Here is an 18,870-nt window from a genome sequence, read left to right as displayed (position 1 = left end):
TCCTGTTCCTTGGAGATAGGCATTTAAGTTTTTTAACCTTAGGTATATAGCTTGATGAATTTTTACGTATGTACCCAGCCCCACCCAGATCAAGATCTAGAGCATTCCAGCACCCTTGAATATTCCCTGGTACCCCTGCCCAGTTCATACTCCTCCCCCCAGACCAAGATAACTACTGTCCTGACTTCTATCAGCATCAAATTAGCTTTAAGGCAACCACTTTAAATGATTTTTGCCATTCCTTCTAGGATTTGTCTCCATATTTCTAAGTAATAAGCGCACACTGCTATTCCTTGGTTTGCCAACTTTGGATAGTAACTAGAAGCTTCCTACTTTGGTAGATCAAAGGTCACTCTCTTACTCCCCTTCCTCACCACCTGAAGCTGAAAAACCCTCAGGTTTCCAGGCCCCAGCATCACACCACCCACGCTGGGCACCTGGATCTTTTAAGCTCCGCAGGTGATTCTAAACGGCACCGAGCCCAAAGGGCCCCAAGCCGGTGGCCCTGAAGCTGACGTTAAACCGGCCTGACACCACCAGACACGGACATTCGCCGAGAAGGGCTTTGAAGCGAGTTCAGCCTGAACATGTCATCAAGCTCTGGGGTTAATCTGTAGTTGGAATAAGAAGAAAGCCATGAGAAACACCAGAGTGTGTCTAAGATTTTTATTGCTTGTCAGGTGTGTTCTTAGGACTCTCCATCCCTTTCTCCCAGGCAGCCATACACTCTGTACAAGCTCTGAGTTTAAATGGACCAGTAGAGGTGTCTCTGAGGAGCTCGGACACCTGGTCTGCCTTCAAAGAGGAAGGCTGGTTTGCACATGATTGGCACCACGACCAGAGGCAGGTACAGTCAAGAAGTCTCTCCAGGCTGGAGGCTAAGCAAACCCTCCCCCCGACCTTGCTGCCACTCCCTCCAGCCCGGAGGCCCTTCACTGAACCTCAGTGGGAGACATCTTCAGGCTGCTGTCCTCACAATCGTGGCAGGAAGAGCCGCCTCACGCCTCCCCACATTTCTGATTTCCTTTCTCCCTCGGACCCCAAGCTTTGCGGTGGCTTCGCCGACCAAGAGGGGGTGTGTCCTCTCTGCGTCCTCCCAGCCTTGGGCATCAGCTGGCCGGACGCCCCGCCAGTCCCACACGCCAGTCACCGCAAAGAACCTTACTCTCTGCCAACCCCCGGGGTGGGGACAGGACCCTCCTTCCTCTCTCCTCCGGGGTGGCCACTTCTCACGCGCTGCCCTCGGGATGTTGTCGGCGTGCCCGGCCGCCTGGAAACGGCCTTTGTAGCAATGATGTCATCGCCGCCAAATCCCAATGCCGCGAAATGGGAGACCCACTTCATGGGCTCGATGAGAAGCCAGGTTGGGATCACCTGTGACCGTTCATCCTTTTTGTCCCTCTAGGCCTGAAAGGGTGCACACCTGTGACTAGGCAGGTAAGTGGGAGAATGGGAAGTGGCCATTTTAATGAGAGAGAAACTGAGGCTCAGAAGGAAAAACCAAAACCCAAAAAAACCCACAAGGTCACAGAACAAATCCACTTCAGCAGCTGGACGCTCAAATGGGCACCCAGCCGCGGGGCCGCAGAAGGTCTCCTTCCCCGCAGATGCGATCTCCCTGCGCCAGGAGTCCGCTCCCTGCTTCGCCGAGGCAGGGCCACTGAGCAGAGCGGGCAGACCTGGAGGCCTGGGTCCGGGGGGAGGCCGCCCCAGCTCTCAGCCTGGCCTCCCCCAGCAGGCTCAGGGCGGGCAGAACCCAAGTCACTTGGCCCCCTTGGCGCAGACCCAGGGTCTGGGGGAGGCACAGTCCGAAGCCACGAACTTGCCTCCCTCCAGGCCCCCGCAGTCGAGATCCGGCCCTTGCTGGTCTTCCTCCGGGAGTCTGGGGAAGGGCGAGAGGAAGGGGAGGTACTCAGGCTGACGGGCCCTCCCAGCCTCTGTGCCCGCTGCCTGGGTACCGCTGGGATCGCTGCATGGAGCCCGGGGGTCTGGAAAGAGCTCTGAGGCAGGAGTTATGATGATGTGCCCTGCCTCTTGCCCCAGGGAGTCAGTTGTGTGGCCCTGGGCAAACCACCAAACCACTCTGAGCGGCTCCCCTCATCCACAGAACATGGTGACAGTCCTTCTTGGGTGAATGCGTGGGACCCAAACAAGGGATGGGGTGATGAGGACTAAATGAAACCAAGGGGCATCCTAGGCTGGGGGTGGTGCAGGGGGGTGAACCTGGGGACACGTGGAGGGGAAGGCCTCCAGCCCCTTTGGTGCCTGCTGTGGTATCAGGTGGGTCACACTGGGGGCCCAATGCTAGCGTGTTGGGGACAGAGGGGCCGCCCACCCAGGCCCACGGTCACTCACAGCTGGGGTGGCAGAGGGGTCCCATCGATCCAGTGCCAGCCCTGGGGGCCTCGTCGGGCCCCCACCCAGGAGTACTTGGTGACTGGGTATCTGCTCAGGAAGTCCTGAGAGAGAAAAGCAGCTGGTCATTCTTCTCGGGCCACTGATACGGCTCACCTGGGGCTTCCGTCCCCCTACCCCATCCCCCATCCCAGGTTTCTGCAAGTTCCCAGTTCCACAAGCTACAGAAGCGACTCATCTCTCCCAAAACACCAGGAATTGGGAAGCTGTATTAGATGCCTGCTGGTTGACAGGCACTGTGCTCAGGACTGGGGACCAGAAATGGGGGCAATCCCAGCTCAGCCCTCCCCAAGGGGAGACAGGAGATGTGATCGCCCATCCCCACGGGCAACACACGATGGGTACTGAGCGGACAGAGAAACGAGGCAGCTCAGAGAAGAGGGGGTGAAGGGCATGAGCAAAGCTGGGAGCCTACAAAGCAATGCAGGTGACAAACAGCCAGTAGCCTCAGTGGGCAGGAGAAGAGTGTTAGGGTTGATTAGGCTGCAGAGGTGGCCAGGGAGCAGACGGTCAACAATGCAATCGCCAGCAAGAGCATAAACTACACTGCATCCATTCCGGAAGTATTATGAAGACCATTCGAAATAAGGGTGAGTATGAAGCCCCTGGGGCAACATGGGGAAAAGTTATAGTACATGAAGGGTTATGGTAAGTGAAAAAGCTGAATTAAAGTTGTGGCATGGACTTCCCTGGTGGCGCAGTGGTTAAGAATCCGCCTGCCAATGCAGGAGACACGGGTTCGATCCCTGTCCCGGGAAGATCCCACATGCCACGGAGCAACTAAGCCCGTGTGCCACAACTACTGAGCCTGCGCTCTAGAGCCCGTGAGCCACAATTACCGAGCCCGTGTGCCACAACTACTGAAGCCCGTGCGCCCAGAGCCTGTGCTCCGCAACAAGAGAAGCCACTGCAGTGAGAAGCCCATGCACCACAACGAAGAGTAGCCCCCGCCCACCACTACTAGAGAAAGCCCGCACGCAGCGAAGACCCAACACAGCCAAAAATAAAATAAAAATAAAATAAATAAATTTATTTTAAAAAATAAATAAATAAAAATAAAGTTGTGGCATGATTATAAGAATGAAAAAATGTGTACGCACATGGGCGCAGACACACAAGGAACAACAAAAACCAAAACAAGTATGTTAGAGAGCTAGTGGAGATGCTTTTTTCTTTTAAATAATTGTCCTCAGCGTCATGTTATTTTTAGCAATGAATTAAAGCAAAAAATTGTATTTAAAAATTTTCAACTTGGAAAAAGACGTTTCAATGTTGTAAGTCCTGGTGCAGGGGACTGGTGGATAGAGGTGGGGACAGTGGTCCACACAAGCCCAGTCTTTCCAGAACATAATCTGTGCTACAAAAAAAGAGTGGCAACACAGTTCCTATTGCTCGGACGGGTAATTCCACTTTGGGGAAGAAATCCAAGAACATAAAGGGGAGAAAATGAACTTTCGCAAAATTATCACACTGCTATTTATAAAGAAAAAATGGAAAGCACCCAAATGCTCAGCAGTCAGGAAATAACTAGGCAGTTTATGGGATATCAACAAGATGGAAAATTACAGTGCTGTTAAAGGTGATGAGCACACAGAAGATGCAGTTATGCAAGAAAACGTAAATACAAAATCACGCCGAGTGGAAAAAAGCAGACCATGCCAGCAAGCCCACGCTGAGCGGCGCACGTGCGCATTAGCGATGAGAAGTGACATAAATTTGATGTATGTTCAGTTCTTCCCTAGAAAAGTGTTTACGTTGACAGAAACAAAACCTCTATATTTAATCCTGGGGATTAGAAAGCAAGCACCGAGTGATGCCTATCCCCTTGGTGACACTCCTATTTGTCCTTGAGGTCTCAGTTTAAAGGTCACTTCCTGTAGGGACACCGCTCTGACCCCCTCCCCTGGGCTGCCACAACCTTCACAGTTTAGAGCATGGTGTGTGGCATTTGACTGACTTGCTTCCTTGTCAGTTTCCTGTATCAGACAGTGAACTTGGTGAGACCGGGTGCCTGCCCTATTCACCATTGACCATGACAGCCCAGAACATAGGAGACCAGCTCAACAAAACTGGCCCCCCTCCCCTGTGCCACTGCCAATAACCAGCAAGGGCCACAGGTAACAATCGGGCTGTCAGGCCAGCCCTGCTCCCAGAAGTGTTGGTGCAGACCATCTCCCCTTCAAGGGAACATCAGCCGGTCAACAGCTGGGAGAAGAGCCAGAAGGAACTTCCAGGCTGAAGGGTGCCAACCTTACCCCTTCTGAAATCCCAAAGACCAGACTGCATAAGGCACACGTACAGCCTCTCCTGGGCTGGTCATTTCCTCTCTGGCTGGACTCCACAGGCTGGGGCCCTTGGGCATGGTTGGGTGGGAGCTTTGGAAGGGATGAGAAGGAACCTGGGCTGGCTTTGAGCTGTGAGTCAGAGGGCAGAGCAGCCCCAAGCATCTCACTGCCGTGGCTGCAGCAGACTCGGGGCTCCTGCTGGCCAGCCCCGACCTCCTGGCAGCAATCAGCTGCCTGATCAGAAAGACACACCAGAGCTTGGAGCTCCTCCCAGGGCCGGGAAGGGGGCTATCACTGCAGAGTACAGCTTTGGGGCTAGGACACCCCCTATTCAAATTCTGGTCCTGTGACTTGCAAGCTAAGTGATCCTAGTTAAGTTACCTGACCTTTCAGAGCTTCAGTATGATCCTCTGTAAAATGGGGGGATGTTTTGTGTACAAGCCAAGGGCATGTAGTACACACTCATTAAATGAGGCGCTTCCAGTCCGTTGGATGGTGTACAAAGCTTTGTGTCTGCCTCCAACATATGTGACCTCATTTGATGCTTGGCATTGCCAAGGTGATCCTTCCCTTCTCTCTGTCCCTAGCCCCAGGCCATGCGGCTCTCCCTCTGGGCCTCCTGGTGACAGGAGCCATGGCCTGTCTCCACCCAGCTCCACCCACTCCATTCCGTCTTTTTCCTTGCAGCTCAGACACCATTAACCTGTTCCCATTGTTAGCAAAAATTATGGTGTGGGAAAAGCATTGCCTGGAGATATAAGTAAATTCTAGAAACTTCTGTGTAATTTATGGCTCAAAGGACTGCTCCGTAATGGCACAGACATCTGGGGCCTCCATCTACTCCAGCTGGTGCATCTCCAACTTTGCCACCAACGTGGGGGGAGGGGAATGTGATCCTGAGCAGAATTTACCTGAAATCTCATATTTTACGTATTAAAATTAAGGTAAATTGTTTTCCATGCTTTCATACATTTCTTTTTAAAAAACTGTGGTAAAATATACATATAAAATTTACCATTTCAACCATTTTTAAGTGTATAGTTCAGTGGCGCTAGGTTCATTTGCACTGTTGTGTGACCATTGCCCACCCCCATCTCCAAAACTTTTTCATCTTCCCCAACTGAAACTTTGCACCCACTAAACAACTCCCATTTCCCCCTCCCCTTGGCAAACACCATTCTACTTTCTGCCTTCAAACATTTCTGCTTTAATATTTAAATGTTTTAAACTACTTAATTTTCTGAATCCTATGATATTTATTCGTGTTTTCATCTTTCTGCACTCAAAATGTGGCTTACAGTCAATGTGTACATTTCAGGAAGCTTCTTCCTTCCCCCACCCTGCAAAACAAAGCTGATCTTAAACCAATGGCTAGTGAGTCTAATGACTGATGGCACAGAGGCACTGAAACTTTCTCCTTTCCTCTAACCCCTTGGGGAGGACGAGACGTGTCTATCCTGGGGCTGCGTGTACTACTGGCACCTTGGCGTGTCCCTGGGGTCTGCGCATCCCAGCTCGTGGAGCCTGGCCTTTGCCAGCGGGCCCAGCCCCTCTGCCAGCGGCCAGCCTGTCCTCGGCTGCTTTTCCCCATCCCTGCCTTGGTGCCTCCTGCAGCTTCTGGCCCTTGTCCAGAACTCAGGAGGACTCCAGAGCTCCACAGTCGTCATATTCTGGATTTTAACTGCCTCAGACCCAAATCTTCACTTTGGTCTTTTTGCAAGGGGCTTTTAGGAAGCTCCTTTTGGGAAAAAGCTTATCCAAACTTTGTGATATATTTTCTGAATATATACTTGTGTTACAAATGATTGATCCTGTTTGCTTAGTTTTAAAAGAATTCAAGCTCCATTTGCGATGTGGGTAGTTCAGCTCATCTCCCCTCTTTGAGGACCCCCAGCCACAGGGAGGCCATTTGTTTAGCCAATGTCCGAGGTCATGGTGGACTGAACCTGTCTGATGAGAGGCCCGAGGGCAGGGAACTTTTACTTCACCAGTTTTCTGATGACACTTGCTGTGCTCAGTGGGTCTGTCTCAGGAGATGGGCCGCTAAGTCCCTGCCCAGCTCACCCCCTCGTTGGCTCCAGGCACTCTCTAGGGACCCACCAAGTTCCCACTGGCCTTCATTTTGTAGATGCAACCAGGCTGGGTTGGGCAGAAACCATTATATTCTGATCTCTTGCCTCCATGGGCTACCATTACTCTAGCATTTCCCCCTAATCATAGTGCATACTATTTGTAGGACATTTAGACAATTTAAAAAAGCTTTAAAGAAGAAGGAAAATAATCGCTCGTAATCTTGACTCCAGTGATAACCGCTATTAATATACTTCCTTTCAGTATGTTTTCTTTGCATATGTATTTACCATATTGGGATCACACATGATTTTTTTCAATCTACATTGTATCTTTTTCATTTCCCCATGTTTTTTGAAAAATGTGTTATTCCTGGTAATAAAATAATCCATGTTCACTGTAAAACATTTTCTCCAGCAGATTTTTATATCCACTTCATGAGAACTCTCCCAGAGAAAAGAAAAAGACAGAAACTGCCTTCCCTGCCGTGTGGGGTAGAATACCTTTGATTTTAGGACTGGGCAGGAAATGAAATTTCATACGTGAGAAAATCTTAAGTAAAATTATCAACTCAAATACAGAAGTATTTTGGGAAGAAAAAAATCTTGGCTAAATAAGCCTTATCACAAGAGGCCAAGAATTAAAAAAATAATAATAATAACCACAAGATTAAAGGAGGAAACATAAAAGACATTACCATCTTAATGTATGCAAAAAAAAATCTAATGAAATTAAGACTCATTCATGCTTAAAACTCTTAGTAAAACAGGAATAGAAGGGAACTTCCTTAAATAATAACATAAGGGGGAAAAACAGACATAAGAATGGGAGGAGATAACAGCAGATGAGAAATGTCAACAAAATTTTGGAAGCTGGACAACACTGATTGGCTTAGCAGACCCAAGAAAGCCTAGTGGTTTTTCAAGGAAAGGGTGGAGTGGGAGGAAGCTGAGAAACATGCTAATTTGTATTGAGAAGCCCCAAAGTGCTCAAATATTAGAGGCGAGGTATAGGAAAACGCCAAGGCACAGAGTAAAAAGCACTTGCATAAAAATAGAGATAATGCAGGGAGCAGAAGAAAACTTCCAAAACACTATAACTAGTATTTACAATGAGATAAGGAAAGATGTTTCATCCTTGCAACAGGAACAGGACACCATACAAAAGGAACATTTGAAGAACCAAAAAGAGTTCTTAAAATTACAAATAAGGCAGCAGAAATAAAAATGAAGAAAAAGACCCACAAAGGAATATTATTGTTAAATTTCAGAACACTGAATAAGAACAAAGGTGAAGACCCTGAAATTTTCCAGAGTTTGGGGTAGGGGGCTGGTAAGAGTCACACACAAAGGATTGGGAATCAGAGTGAATGAGACTTATTAATGGTCGGACTAAAAGCTGGAAGGCAATGGAGCAAAATCTGCACAATTCTGGAGGTAAACTGTTTCCAACTTAGAAATCTGTACCCAGCCAAGCTATCAATCAAATGAGAGGTTAGAATAAAAGTATCTTTAGACATGAAAGATCTCAAATGTTTTCCAGCAAATTTATCGAGGGTGTGCTTCACCAAGAAAAGACATGGAATCTAGGAAACGGGATCTCACATAGGAAAGAGGCAAAGGTATACTGAGGATGAAGGTAAAAAGAAATTCCAAGACCATAGCTGTGTAGCAGGCCTAGAGAGCAGCCAGTCCAGACTGAAGCAGAAGACAGAGCATTCCAGGAGGCTGTCTGTTCATCTCCTGAAATTTTTTTTAGTTTCCGGGTTTGTTTTTTTTTTTTCTGGTCCATGCTGCCTTGCCCACCTTGACCTTCAATCACATACTCCTGTCATATATAACCGGAGCGTTGTGCACCTTCCCTTCATAGCATAGATCAATATAGTAACTAAACATCTATTTCTATGGTTTCTTGATTACTCTCTGCCTCACTCACTGCTCTTAGTCATGTGAAGGTGGAGGCTGTGCTCTTCTGGCTCTTCATTGAATCCCCAGTGTCAAACGAGGTGTAGGTGCTCAGTAAATGTTTATTAAGGCACTGACTGAAAGAATGGTGCTTTTTCATGCATATTAGAACAGCTAATATAAATTCTTGGCACCTGCCCTCAGTTAGATAAAATTAAGCCAAGGGCTGGATCCAGTTTATAGGTCCTTTTTGGTAGCCACTTTCAGACCCACTGACTGGATTATTATTCAGCAAATATTCACTCCTCCCCCTCCACCCCCAGGGTGGGAGTGGGGCATGGAGTATACTGCCCTGTCCCTTTGATGTTGGGCTTGGCCACGTTATTTGCTTTGCCCAACGGAATGTTAGCAGATATGACATGAGAAGTTCTCAGTTCTTGCCCTCCTGCCATTTTTCTTACGAAGAGTTTCTCTCAAGAAGAAGGACGAGAGATTCATGGAGCAAACGCAAGCCCAATCCGTAGGCTCAAGCCAAGCCCAGCCAATCTGCATCCCGAAGCTGAGCTGTCCTGCCAAACCCAGCCCGAATTAGCCCATCAACGGTCCTCCCACAGACCGACGATCAAGAAAGAAATGCTTATTGTCTTAAGTCACTGACTTTTGGGGTGATTTGTTACCCAGTATTATTATAGCAATACCTGACTGGAATACCCACTAAATGTAATTTATTTTCCAGACTACCTCTCAGAGGGTACATGTGTGTCTCCCCCACAGACCGGCCAGCACAGACTTGTTCCTGAGTTCGCTGTTAAGTGCTGGGTCACCAGGCTGGACGGGAGCATCTCCGCTCCAGCCTTCCCGGCTCCACTTCCACTTCTTAGAATGAAGAGCAAACTGAACATCTTGGAGCCCTGACGCCTGGTCCTCCTGCATGTCACTTTATTTCTCCAGGCCTTGGTGACTTTTTCTATAACATAGAGTTGGACTAGATCTTTGAGGTTCCTTCTAGTACTGAGAATCTAATCTGTAATGATAACCACGCCCCTCTCCTGCCCACCTTCCCCCCTCCTCACCTGGGTGTGTCTCAGCAGGGGGAGGGTAGCATGGTGGGCTGAGCAGAAAGTCTGGCTGGCCTCCCAGGCCTCAGCTTCGGCAGAGAGGTAGTAGCAGTGCTCCATGGACCACATCCAGCCCTGGGGGCATGGCTGGCACCTGGCCCCTGCAGCACAGAGACCAGCGGTGAGCGCAGGGGAAACTGTACAGAGCTGAATGTGTGGATGTTCAAAAATCAGGGCAGGGGGGACTTCCCTGGTGGCGCAGTGGTTAAGAATCCGCCTGCCGATGCAGGGGACACGGGTTCGAGCCCTGGTCCGGGAAGATCCCACATGCCGCGGAGCAACTAAGCCCGTGTGCCACAACTACTGAGCCTGCGCTCTAGAGCCCGCGAGCCACAACTACTGAGCCCACGTGCCATGACTACTGAAGTCCGCGTGCCTAGAGCCCGTGCTCCGCAACAAGAGAAGCCACCGCGATGAGAAGCTCGCGCACTGCAACGAAGAATAGCCCCTGCTCACCGCAACTACAGAAAGCCCGTGCGCAGCAACAAAGACCCAACGCAGCCAAAAATAAATTAAAAAAAAAAAAAATCAGGGGGCAAATCTGGAGGCATGGAACTGGCAAGCCTTGGAGGGGCGAGCAAGGCGGGCCGGCCCTGGGAAGGCTGCACAGCTTGTGCACAAGGCCTCTCCAAGCACAGGCTGTGTCCACAGAAGGAAGGGGCTCTTCTCCCTTACCTCTGCTCACCGAGCCCTGCGTCTTCACGCTGCATCTGCGTGGGGGGCATGTTTTTTTCTAATTCTCACAAAGGAGCTAGAAGGACTAGACACCCTGCTGGGGGGGCAGGGGAGGAGAGGGGACGGGGAGGCGCCATACCTGCTTTCGAGGCCAGGGCCACAATGGCCACCGTAGACACCGCCAGGAGCACGGCCATGACTGCCAGGGCCCAGCGCAGGGACCTCATGTACATGGGCAGCCCTGCGGGAGGGGAGGGGACAACCAGGAGACACAGGTTAGGAGACGGTCCCAACTCAGGACCATGCTGACTCCTATACCATCATCATGCCCGCCTCATTGCCCACCCTTAGGCCCAAGACACCAGGATAAACCACTCAATTTAGGTCCGAACCTCATACCTGGGAGAAAACTGCTAGAAGATATTCCACTTCTTAAATAACTAGAAGACGTAAGATTCTCTTCAAGAAAGAAAGTGGCTAAGAACCATTTATTGAGCATCTGATGTGCGTTAGACGTAGGGCACCAATAGCACCAAGGATGGGGCACGGGCCCTGCACTCAGGGAGCTAACGGGACAGGCAAAGGTACCAGGAGATCAAACTCCACACAAGAGAGGAACGAAGGCTAGATTCAGAGTTCGACAGACCCCCAAATTCAAGTTCGAGTCCTGACTCTATGGGCCCCTCAAGTGTTCTTGGTGTTTTTCATTTTAACATTGGAATCACATCTGCCTCTTCTATCTCTCCAGGTCACTGGAGGCCACTAATGAAGCTTCACACAGAGAGTGCCTTGTGGGCTGCAGAGCACTAGACAGATGTGAGTTGTCAGCTTCCCAAGGACCTAGGGGACCAGATGGCTGGAACGAGGCTGTGGAGGGGAAAGGAAGACAGGAGGACACTCCAGGTGGGAGGAAGGGTGCAAAGGCTCAGAGATAGAACATGTTCAGGGACTTCCCTAGCAGTCCCAAGGTTAGGACTCTGTGCTTCCACTGCTGGGGGCCCAGGTTTGATCCTGGTTGGGGAACCAAGATCCTGCAAGCTGTGCTGTGTAGCCAGAAAAAAAAAAGAACATGTTCAGATGCCACAGCCTGCCCTGTAGATGGAGTAACCAGGGAAGTCAGAGGGGAAAACTTGGGGAGTAAAACATAGTGAATGCTTAATCACAGCCAGAATTATAAGCAGCTTTCCACCTGGAAAGACACACCCATCTGAAGTAACTGAGCCTCAGAATTTGACCTCTGCCACGACTCAGGTGTGAAATCAATCAGAGCAAACACCTTGCTACAAGGGGCCCAGGACCCACCCAAATCTTGCGTATGAGGGTCAGGAATGCCACAGAATCAGTGTGAGGGTCCTAAGAACTCAATCATTATATTTCCCAAAGCCTGAAACAGCAGAGGTTAGTCTGTGGCAAATATTTCATTATTTTGAAAAGAGTAATTCCATTTAAAAAACCATGGACATTGTATATACCCACCACCCGATTTCCTTTTTGTATCAGGGATTGACATCTCCAGTGTCACACCCTCTGCTGCTTTTCTTCACTGCTCATCCCATCGTCACTGTCTACATTTCAACTACCTTTCCCACGCCACAACTGAAACACCTTCTGCTTCCTCCTAGTCAAATCCCATGGCTGGGGTGGAGCCAGGTTTTGGGGGACCTAGTTTATCCAATTGGGGAAGGGGGCACCTTAAAAAATAAAATACAGGGACTTCCCTGGTGGCGCAGTGGTTAAAAATCCGCCTGCCAACACAGGGAACACGGGTTCGAGCCCTGGTCCGGGAAGATCCCACGTGCCGCGGAGCAACTAAGCCCGTGCGCCACAACCACTGAGCCTGCACTCTAGAGCCCGCGAGCCACAACTACTGAGCCCGCGTGTCACAACTACTGAAGCCCACGCGCCTAGAACCCGTGCTCCATGACAAGAGAAGCCACTGCAGTGAGAAGCCCGCGCACAGCAACGATGATCCAATGCAGCCAAAAATAAATAAATAAAATTTATATATAAAAAAAAAATACAAACTTCCAAATACAAAGTTCAGCACAGGGGCTCAGAGGGTTCCTGCCAGCGAGAGGCCTGCTTGTGTCACTGCCTTCAGGTCCATCTACTTCAGCTGGTGGCCTCTGCTCCTCCGGCTGAGCCTGACCACGCTGGACATCACCTCTCCCAGCTCCACCTCCTCCAGGCACTGAGAGCATTCTTCCTCTGAATGTACCCCTCCCGGCACCATCCCAGACTGCCAGGCGCTTTTGTTTTCTCCTGCCCAGACTGAGGACCGCTGGAGGGCAGGGTCAGGACGGCCGTTTCCTCACATCTTCCACACCTGATGTGCTGAGCACAATGTGACAGGCGGCAGCAGGCTGGAAGACCCCTGAGATCCAGCTGCTGCTCCCCTTCCCCCGACGGGGCTGGGCACTAAGCGCTTCTGACACGTGCTTACACTCTGAGGTTAGTGCTACTCATTGAGTAACGACTTACGGAGCACTTAAGTGCCAGGTGCTGGGGATTCAGTGAAAGCCTAGACTGTCACCTGCCATGCCCCGCGGGGCTCAGAATCCAGGGGAGCATACTTACAAGAGGGCTGCTGGCGCTGGGCAGCACAAGGGCCCGGGGAGCATGGAATAGGGACACCTGATCTAGCCTTGGGGACCAGAAGAGGTGACTCTGAACCAACACCTAAAGGGGAATAGTCTCCATTTGAGGATCCAGCTCTCCCCCAGTTTTATTTTATTTCTTTATTTTTTAAATTAATTATTATTTATTTATTTATTTGGTTGCACCGGGTCTTAGTTGCGGCAGGCGGGCTCCTTAGTTGTGGCATGCGAACTCTTAGTTGCGGCATGCATGTGGGATCTAGGTCCCTGACCAGGGATTGAACCCGGGCCCCCTGCATTGGGAGCGCAGTCTTAACCACCGCGCCACCAGGGAAGTCCCTTCCCCCAGTTTTAGGCTCTCTGCAAAAGCCAATTTCTCTTCTGGGCTGAGGGCTGCCATACAGAACATTCCCTGAGTCTTTGATTCTTCAGTTTACAGCTGGACAGCGCCTCTGGGACATCTGCCCCAAAAAGCAAGGGAAGAGACAAAGCAGTGACGTCTCCAACCCTCTCCACAGTGGCCTCCTCCCTCTTGGGTTCACAAGGAGGGGACATGAAACAGCTGGGTGGCAGCAGTACCGCACTGACCTGGGCAAGTCCCTGAGCCTGTGCCCTAGTGTGTCCTCTTGTTGAGGTAGCCAGCTTGATCTAGGCGGTAAAGGCCACCACAGGCAGAAACCACAATGCAGAGCTCCTCATCCAAGCAGCCTTCCTCAGACCAAGCTTCAGCCAGGAACTTTAAAGTTCTTTAATCCCACACTTCCCAGAGAGCAAGCCCAAAGCACCAAGTGTCTGCATGCACCCTGCAGTATTTTCTGCCCGGCATCTCCCTCCCCTGACATCATTCCTCTCCACACCCCCGGGTTACCTGCCTCGTGTCCAGAGTATTGTTTCCACGTGGCAGCTCTCCCTAACCATCCAGCCCCGAAGTCCGCCTCTCCCCTGGACACTGGACACTGCTGACCACACCTTCCAGAAACTCTCTCCTTTTCCTGCTTCTTTGCATCCTGATTCTCTTCCTACCACCTACATTTTTCTTTCCCAGTCTGTGGCTGGCTCCTCTTCCTTTTTTTTTTTTTTTCTGGCTGTGCTACACAGCATGGGGGTGTGGAGGGGGTGCAGAGTCTTAACCACTGGACCGCCAGGGAAGTCTGGCTCCTCTCCCTTTAAATGACATCACTACCTGGAACTCCCAAATGTACCTGCTTATTTCTCCCACGCCTCATCTCCCATTCTCCATTCCGCAAGGATAACCCAATCAATCCATCATTCAGCTACCCAGCTCAGCAACTCGGGAATTGCTCCTGTTAGCGCATCTTCATCAGCGCAGTGGCCCCATTCTCTAATTCAACCTTTGAACACTCCCTCCCACCTCTGCCATAGATCAAACCTTCATAGTCTCTTGCGGAACTACTGCTATCACCTCCTAAGGTCTCCCTTCCTTCAATCTCATGCCTGTCCTGACCTTCCTCTGACAGTGCTGTCAGAGCTCACTTTCTAGAATAAACATCCAACCATGTTACCTCCCCACGACTCCTCACTTCCTTGAGTCCTCACTTCCTTATCATCCCACCCTTTTAGTCACAGACTCTCCTATTATTAATCTGATAAAAAAGCTACAGACTCGGGCTTCCCTGGTGGCGCAGTGGTTAAGAATCCGCCTGCCAATGCAGGGGACACGGGTTCGAGCCCTGGTCCGGGAAGATCCCACATGCCGCGGAGCAACTAAGCCTGTGCGCCACAACTCCTGAGCCTGTGCTCTAGGGCCCGCGAGCCACAACTACTGAGACTGCGAGCCACAACTGCTGAAGCCCGCATGCCTAGAGCCCATGGTCTGCAACAAGAGAAGCCACCGCAATGAGAAGCCTGTACACCGCAACAAAGAGTAGCCCCCGCTCGCTGCAACTAGAGAAAGCCCGCGCGCAGCAACGAAGACCCAACACAGCCAAAAATAAATAAATAAACAAATTTATAAAAAAAAAAAAAAGCTACAGACTCATTGTGGTGGACAGAATAATGTCCTCCTAAAGAAGTCCACGTCTTAATCCTTGGAACCTGTGAATATGTTAGGTTACAAGGCACAGAGGAATTAAGGCTGATGGAATTGAGGTTGCTTATCTGCTGACCTTGAGTTGGGGAGACTATCCTGGATTTCTGGGTGGGTCCAATGTCATCACAAGGGTCCTCATAAATGGAAGAGTGAGGCAGAAGGACAGGAGAGTCACAGAGATGACAGTGGAAAGGTTCAGCCTGACACTGGCTGGTTTTTCTCTTTTTTATTGGCTGCGTTGGGTCTTCGTTGCTGCGCGCCGGCTTTCTAGTTGCGGCGAGCGGGGACTACTCTTTGTCGCGGTGCGCGGGCTTCTCATTGCGGTGGCTTCTCTTGTTGCAGAGCTCGGGCTCTAGGCGCGCAGTCTTCAGTAGTTGTGGCACGTGGCCTCAGTAGTTGCGGCTCGCGGGCTCTAGAGCGCAGGTTCAGGAGTTGTGGCGCACAGGCTTAGGTGCTCCGCGGCATGTGGGATCTTCCCGGACTAGGGCCCGAACCCGTGTCCCCTGCATTGGCAGGCAGATTCTTAACCACTGCGCCATAAGGGAAGTCCCGGTTGGTTTTGAATATACAGAGGACCATGAGCTAAGGAACTCAATCACCCTTAGAAGCTAGAAAAGGCAAGGAAACAATCATCTCCTAGGGCCCCCAGCAGGGATCACAGCCCTGCCAACTGGACTTTAGGCTCTTGAGCCCATATCAGACTTCAGACTTACAGAACTGTAAGATAATAAATTAGTGCCATTTTAAGCTTCCAAGTTTGTGCCAATTTGTTACAGCAGCACCAGAAAACGATACACCTCTCATGCAGAAAATGTGCTCACACCCAACTCTGCAAAAGTTCCTGCGTGATTAGAGTCCCTGAACTCTACCATGTCTAAGAACCGCTGGCATGGAGGCCCTCGGGATTTGGAGCCTGTCTAGCTGACCGGTCTCCTCTCAACTGGTCAAGCTTTCAGCAGGTTGTCTGCTGGTGAGGCCTCTAGCCTCTCCAGCCAGAAGGGGCGCTACCACCCCCAACTCCTACTCAGCCTTCAGGGCTTAGCTGCAGGAAGCTTTCCCATGCCCTCAAGTTCACCAACCACTGCCTTCTGGTTCCTTGTCCAGGATTTTTATATTTTTCAGGCTCTTTCTTCTTCCCTGCAAGTCGCCACCCCCCACGCGGCAACAAAAAAACTCACACACACCCTAGCACAGTCTGGCGCGTAGTCCCCACGCAGTAGCAGCAGTAGCTGCTGAACGGATGAATGTTAGGGGTCAAGTGGTCCTCGATATACGGGAGGGAAAGAGGGAGTCTGGGCCTGCGATAGATCGGCCAGCTGCAGCCAGGAGTCGGGAGACCGCGGTGCTGCCGGACCGCCACCGCCGTCACGTGATCCTGAAAGACCTCCACCCGCCTGGAATTCCTTCCACCTCTACTCCTCAAAGACGCTGCGCACACTAAGAGCGAACGCGAAAGTTCTTGGAGGGTCGGGGAGGGAGAATAGCGGTTTTATTTTTTACTGCCAACAAGTTGGATTATAATTACGTAGACCAAAAGTTACCGACTCTACGCCAGAGAGGCCGGGTGGGGTTCCTCCGCCGCAGTGGCCCAACGCTGGGTGGGTGGGAGGGGGGGCCGCAGGTTCGTCGACCCCCACCCGGGAGCGCGGCTCCCGGCGCCGGCGCGCGCTTACCTATGAGCTTTATGACCCGGGACAGCTTCTTGTCGCCGTCCATCTCGGCGTGGAGCACGGCGTTCTCCTTGCAGCGGCAGCGGCACGTGGGGGAGCCCGGGGACTCCGCGCGCCCCTCGGCGGGACCGGCCCAACCCTCGGCGTCGAGGCCGCGCTCCATCTGGGCTGCGGCCAGCGGCGTGCCACGGCTCCAGGTGCCTCCCGGAGACGGGGTCCGCCGCAGGAGCGGGTGCGCTGGGGAGGCGTGGCGGGAGAAGGCCGGCGATTCCGGCACCGGGACGGTGAGGAAGCGCGTGGAGGGCGCTGGCGAGGGCGCGCGGCTGCCGCCGGCCGCGCCCACGGACTTCACGCGCACGTCCACCTGCACTTCCACGGGGGCCCAGGCGCCCCGAGCCGGCTCACCGGGCGCGGCCCTGAGCATCTGCTCCGCCCCCGGCGTCTCGCCGTCCCGGGGCTGCTCGGCCGCGGCTGGGCCCGGCGACGGCGGCTGCGGGCTGGCCGACTCCTTACGGCGGAAGGCGCTGTAGCCCGGGCTGGGTGGCAGCAACCGCAAGGGCGCGGGTCGAGGCGAGGGCAGCTTCTTCCCGCGCGACAGGTCCTGGCCCGCGCCCGCCTCCTCCTTCACTGCGGGAGCCAAACTCGGGCTGCTCTCGGGACTCTCAGGACGTCTTTCCTCCGCGGGGACCTGGGGCTGCTCCAGCTCCGGGACCCGGCTTCCCAAGGGCTCCACTGGGAACCCGGCTCCGGCTTGGTCTTCCCCCGAGGCCCGGGCTCCCTCCATTTTATTCGCGGAGCAGCCGAGAGATGCCGAGCGGGGTGCACCTGGGCCCAGGTAGGGAGTTAGCTTCGCCTCCCGGGTCGGGATTGGTTCCGACGGGTCGCTGGAAGTTGTCAAGCCACGCCCCTCTCCGTCGCCACACCCACTTCCTCCTCCCAACCAAGGACCCCGCTGGGATTGGCTGTGGCTCGGGTTCTGTTGGCCACGCCCCTTCAGGCCCCCAGCCTCGCCTTCACTTGGCGCAAGGAAAAGAGAGGGGCAGAAGGGTCTGGCTGAGGGGTTACCCAGAAAGAGCCGGGAGACGGGTAAGGGGGAGCCCAGAGCGCAGACTCTTCTCTCTTCCTTGTCCCTGGCCCTACCCATTTCCCCCTCCAGCCCTCTGCCATTGTGCTGATTTTTGAGAGTTAGGGAAGGAGCGGCACACGAGAGGACTTCCCCAAGGCAGAAGTCCCAGGGACATCTACTCTGGAGGCCTGACTCCTACTGGGCTAACTCAATAAAGACTGAGAAATGAATAAGCTTGAAAATGTGTATTTTCACGGGGAGAGAAGCCTGGTCCCCTGCCAGCCTGGTGTGGAGTACAGGGTTCCCAGCCCTGACCAGTAATCTGAATACCATGAAAAAAATACAGATTTCTGGCAGACTCCACCCAGACCTACTGAATCTCATAAGGCGATAAGGCCAATTTTTAACTAGTGCCCCAGGGTAAGATTGGCAGATAAAATACAGACCACTCAGTTAAATCTGAATTTCAGATAAATAAATTAAAAAATAGGTTTTTGTTTTTTGTATAAGAAAGTCCCAAGCTCCGTGGGATATACTTATATTTAAAAAGTATTCGTTATCTGAAATTAACATTTAACCTGCCTCCTATATTTTTATTTGCCAAATCAGGCACCTCTACCCCAGGGACTTCTGCTGGAGTGATCTTGGGAGTACCGTTTGGAAAGACCACAGACTTGCTACTCCTGAGAGGAGGGAAGGAAGAAGGATGTGGAGGGGAAGGATCTTAGGAGGGGAGTTAAACTACTGGAAAGGATGCTCCCTGAAGACAAGTAACTGAGAGAAAAAGTCCAGCAGAAAGAAAGCACTATATGAAAACACTTTACGTTCAATCTCTACCACACCCAGGCTATATATTTAATGTGGGGATATATATATGCCTGAAAATGCATTTAAAAAGATGTGGAAAGATAGATACATACCAAAGTGATAATACTAGTGGATTTTGCTGTAGATTGTCTGGGGGGAGGCAGGGGGGAACGTCTAGGAGACAACCTTATCTGCAATGTTTCCACTTTCTAG

General features: G+C 51.7%; 1 protein-coding gene across 1 annotated transcript; it reads right to left on the bottom strand.

The window, feature by feature from the left end:
- Nucleotides 1-1,678: 1,678 nt before the first annotated feature.
- On the bottom strand, nucleotides 1,679-17,673 carry KLRG2 (killer cell lectin like receptor G2). The gene is made up of 5 exons (XM_036863658.1): nucleotides 16,788-17,673; nucleotides 10,607-10,708; nucleotides 9,748-9,893; nucleotides 2,356-2,459; nucleotides 1,679-1,882 (listed from the first exon to the last, which is right to left on the bottom strand). The coding sequence occupies exons 1-5, from the start codon at nucleotides 17,566-17,568 to the stop codon at nucleotides 1,762-1,764; spliced, it is 1,254 nt and encodes a 417-aa protein (XP_036719553.1). The 5' UTR covers nucleotides 17,569-17,673; the 3' UTR covers nucleotides 1,679-1,761.
- Between the last annotated feature and the right edge of the window lie 1,197 nt (nucleotides 17,674-18,870).

Source organism: Balaenoptera musculus, chromosome 9 (genome assembly GCF_009873245.2).
Source record: "Balaenoptera musculus isolate JJ_BM4_2016_0621 chromosome 9, mBalMus1.pri.v3, whole genome shotgun sequence".
NCBI lineage: Eukaryota > Metazoa > Chordata > Mammalia > Artiodactyla > Balaenopteridae > Balaenoptera > Balaenoptera musculus.
This window is presented reverse-complemented; position numbering and strand designations above follow the sequence as displayed.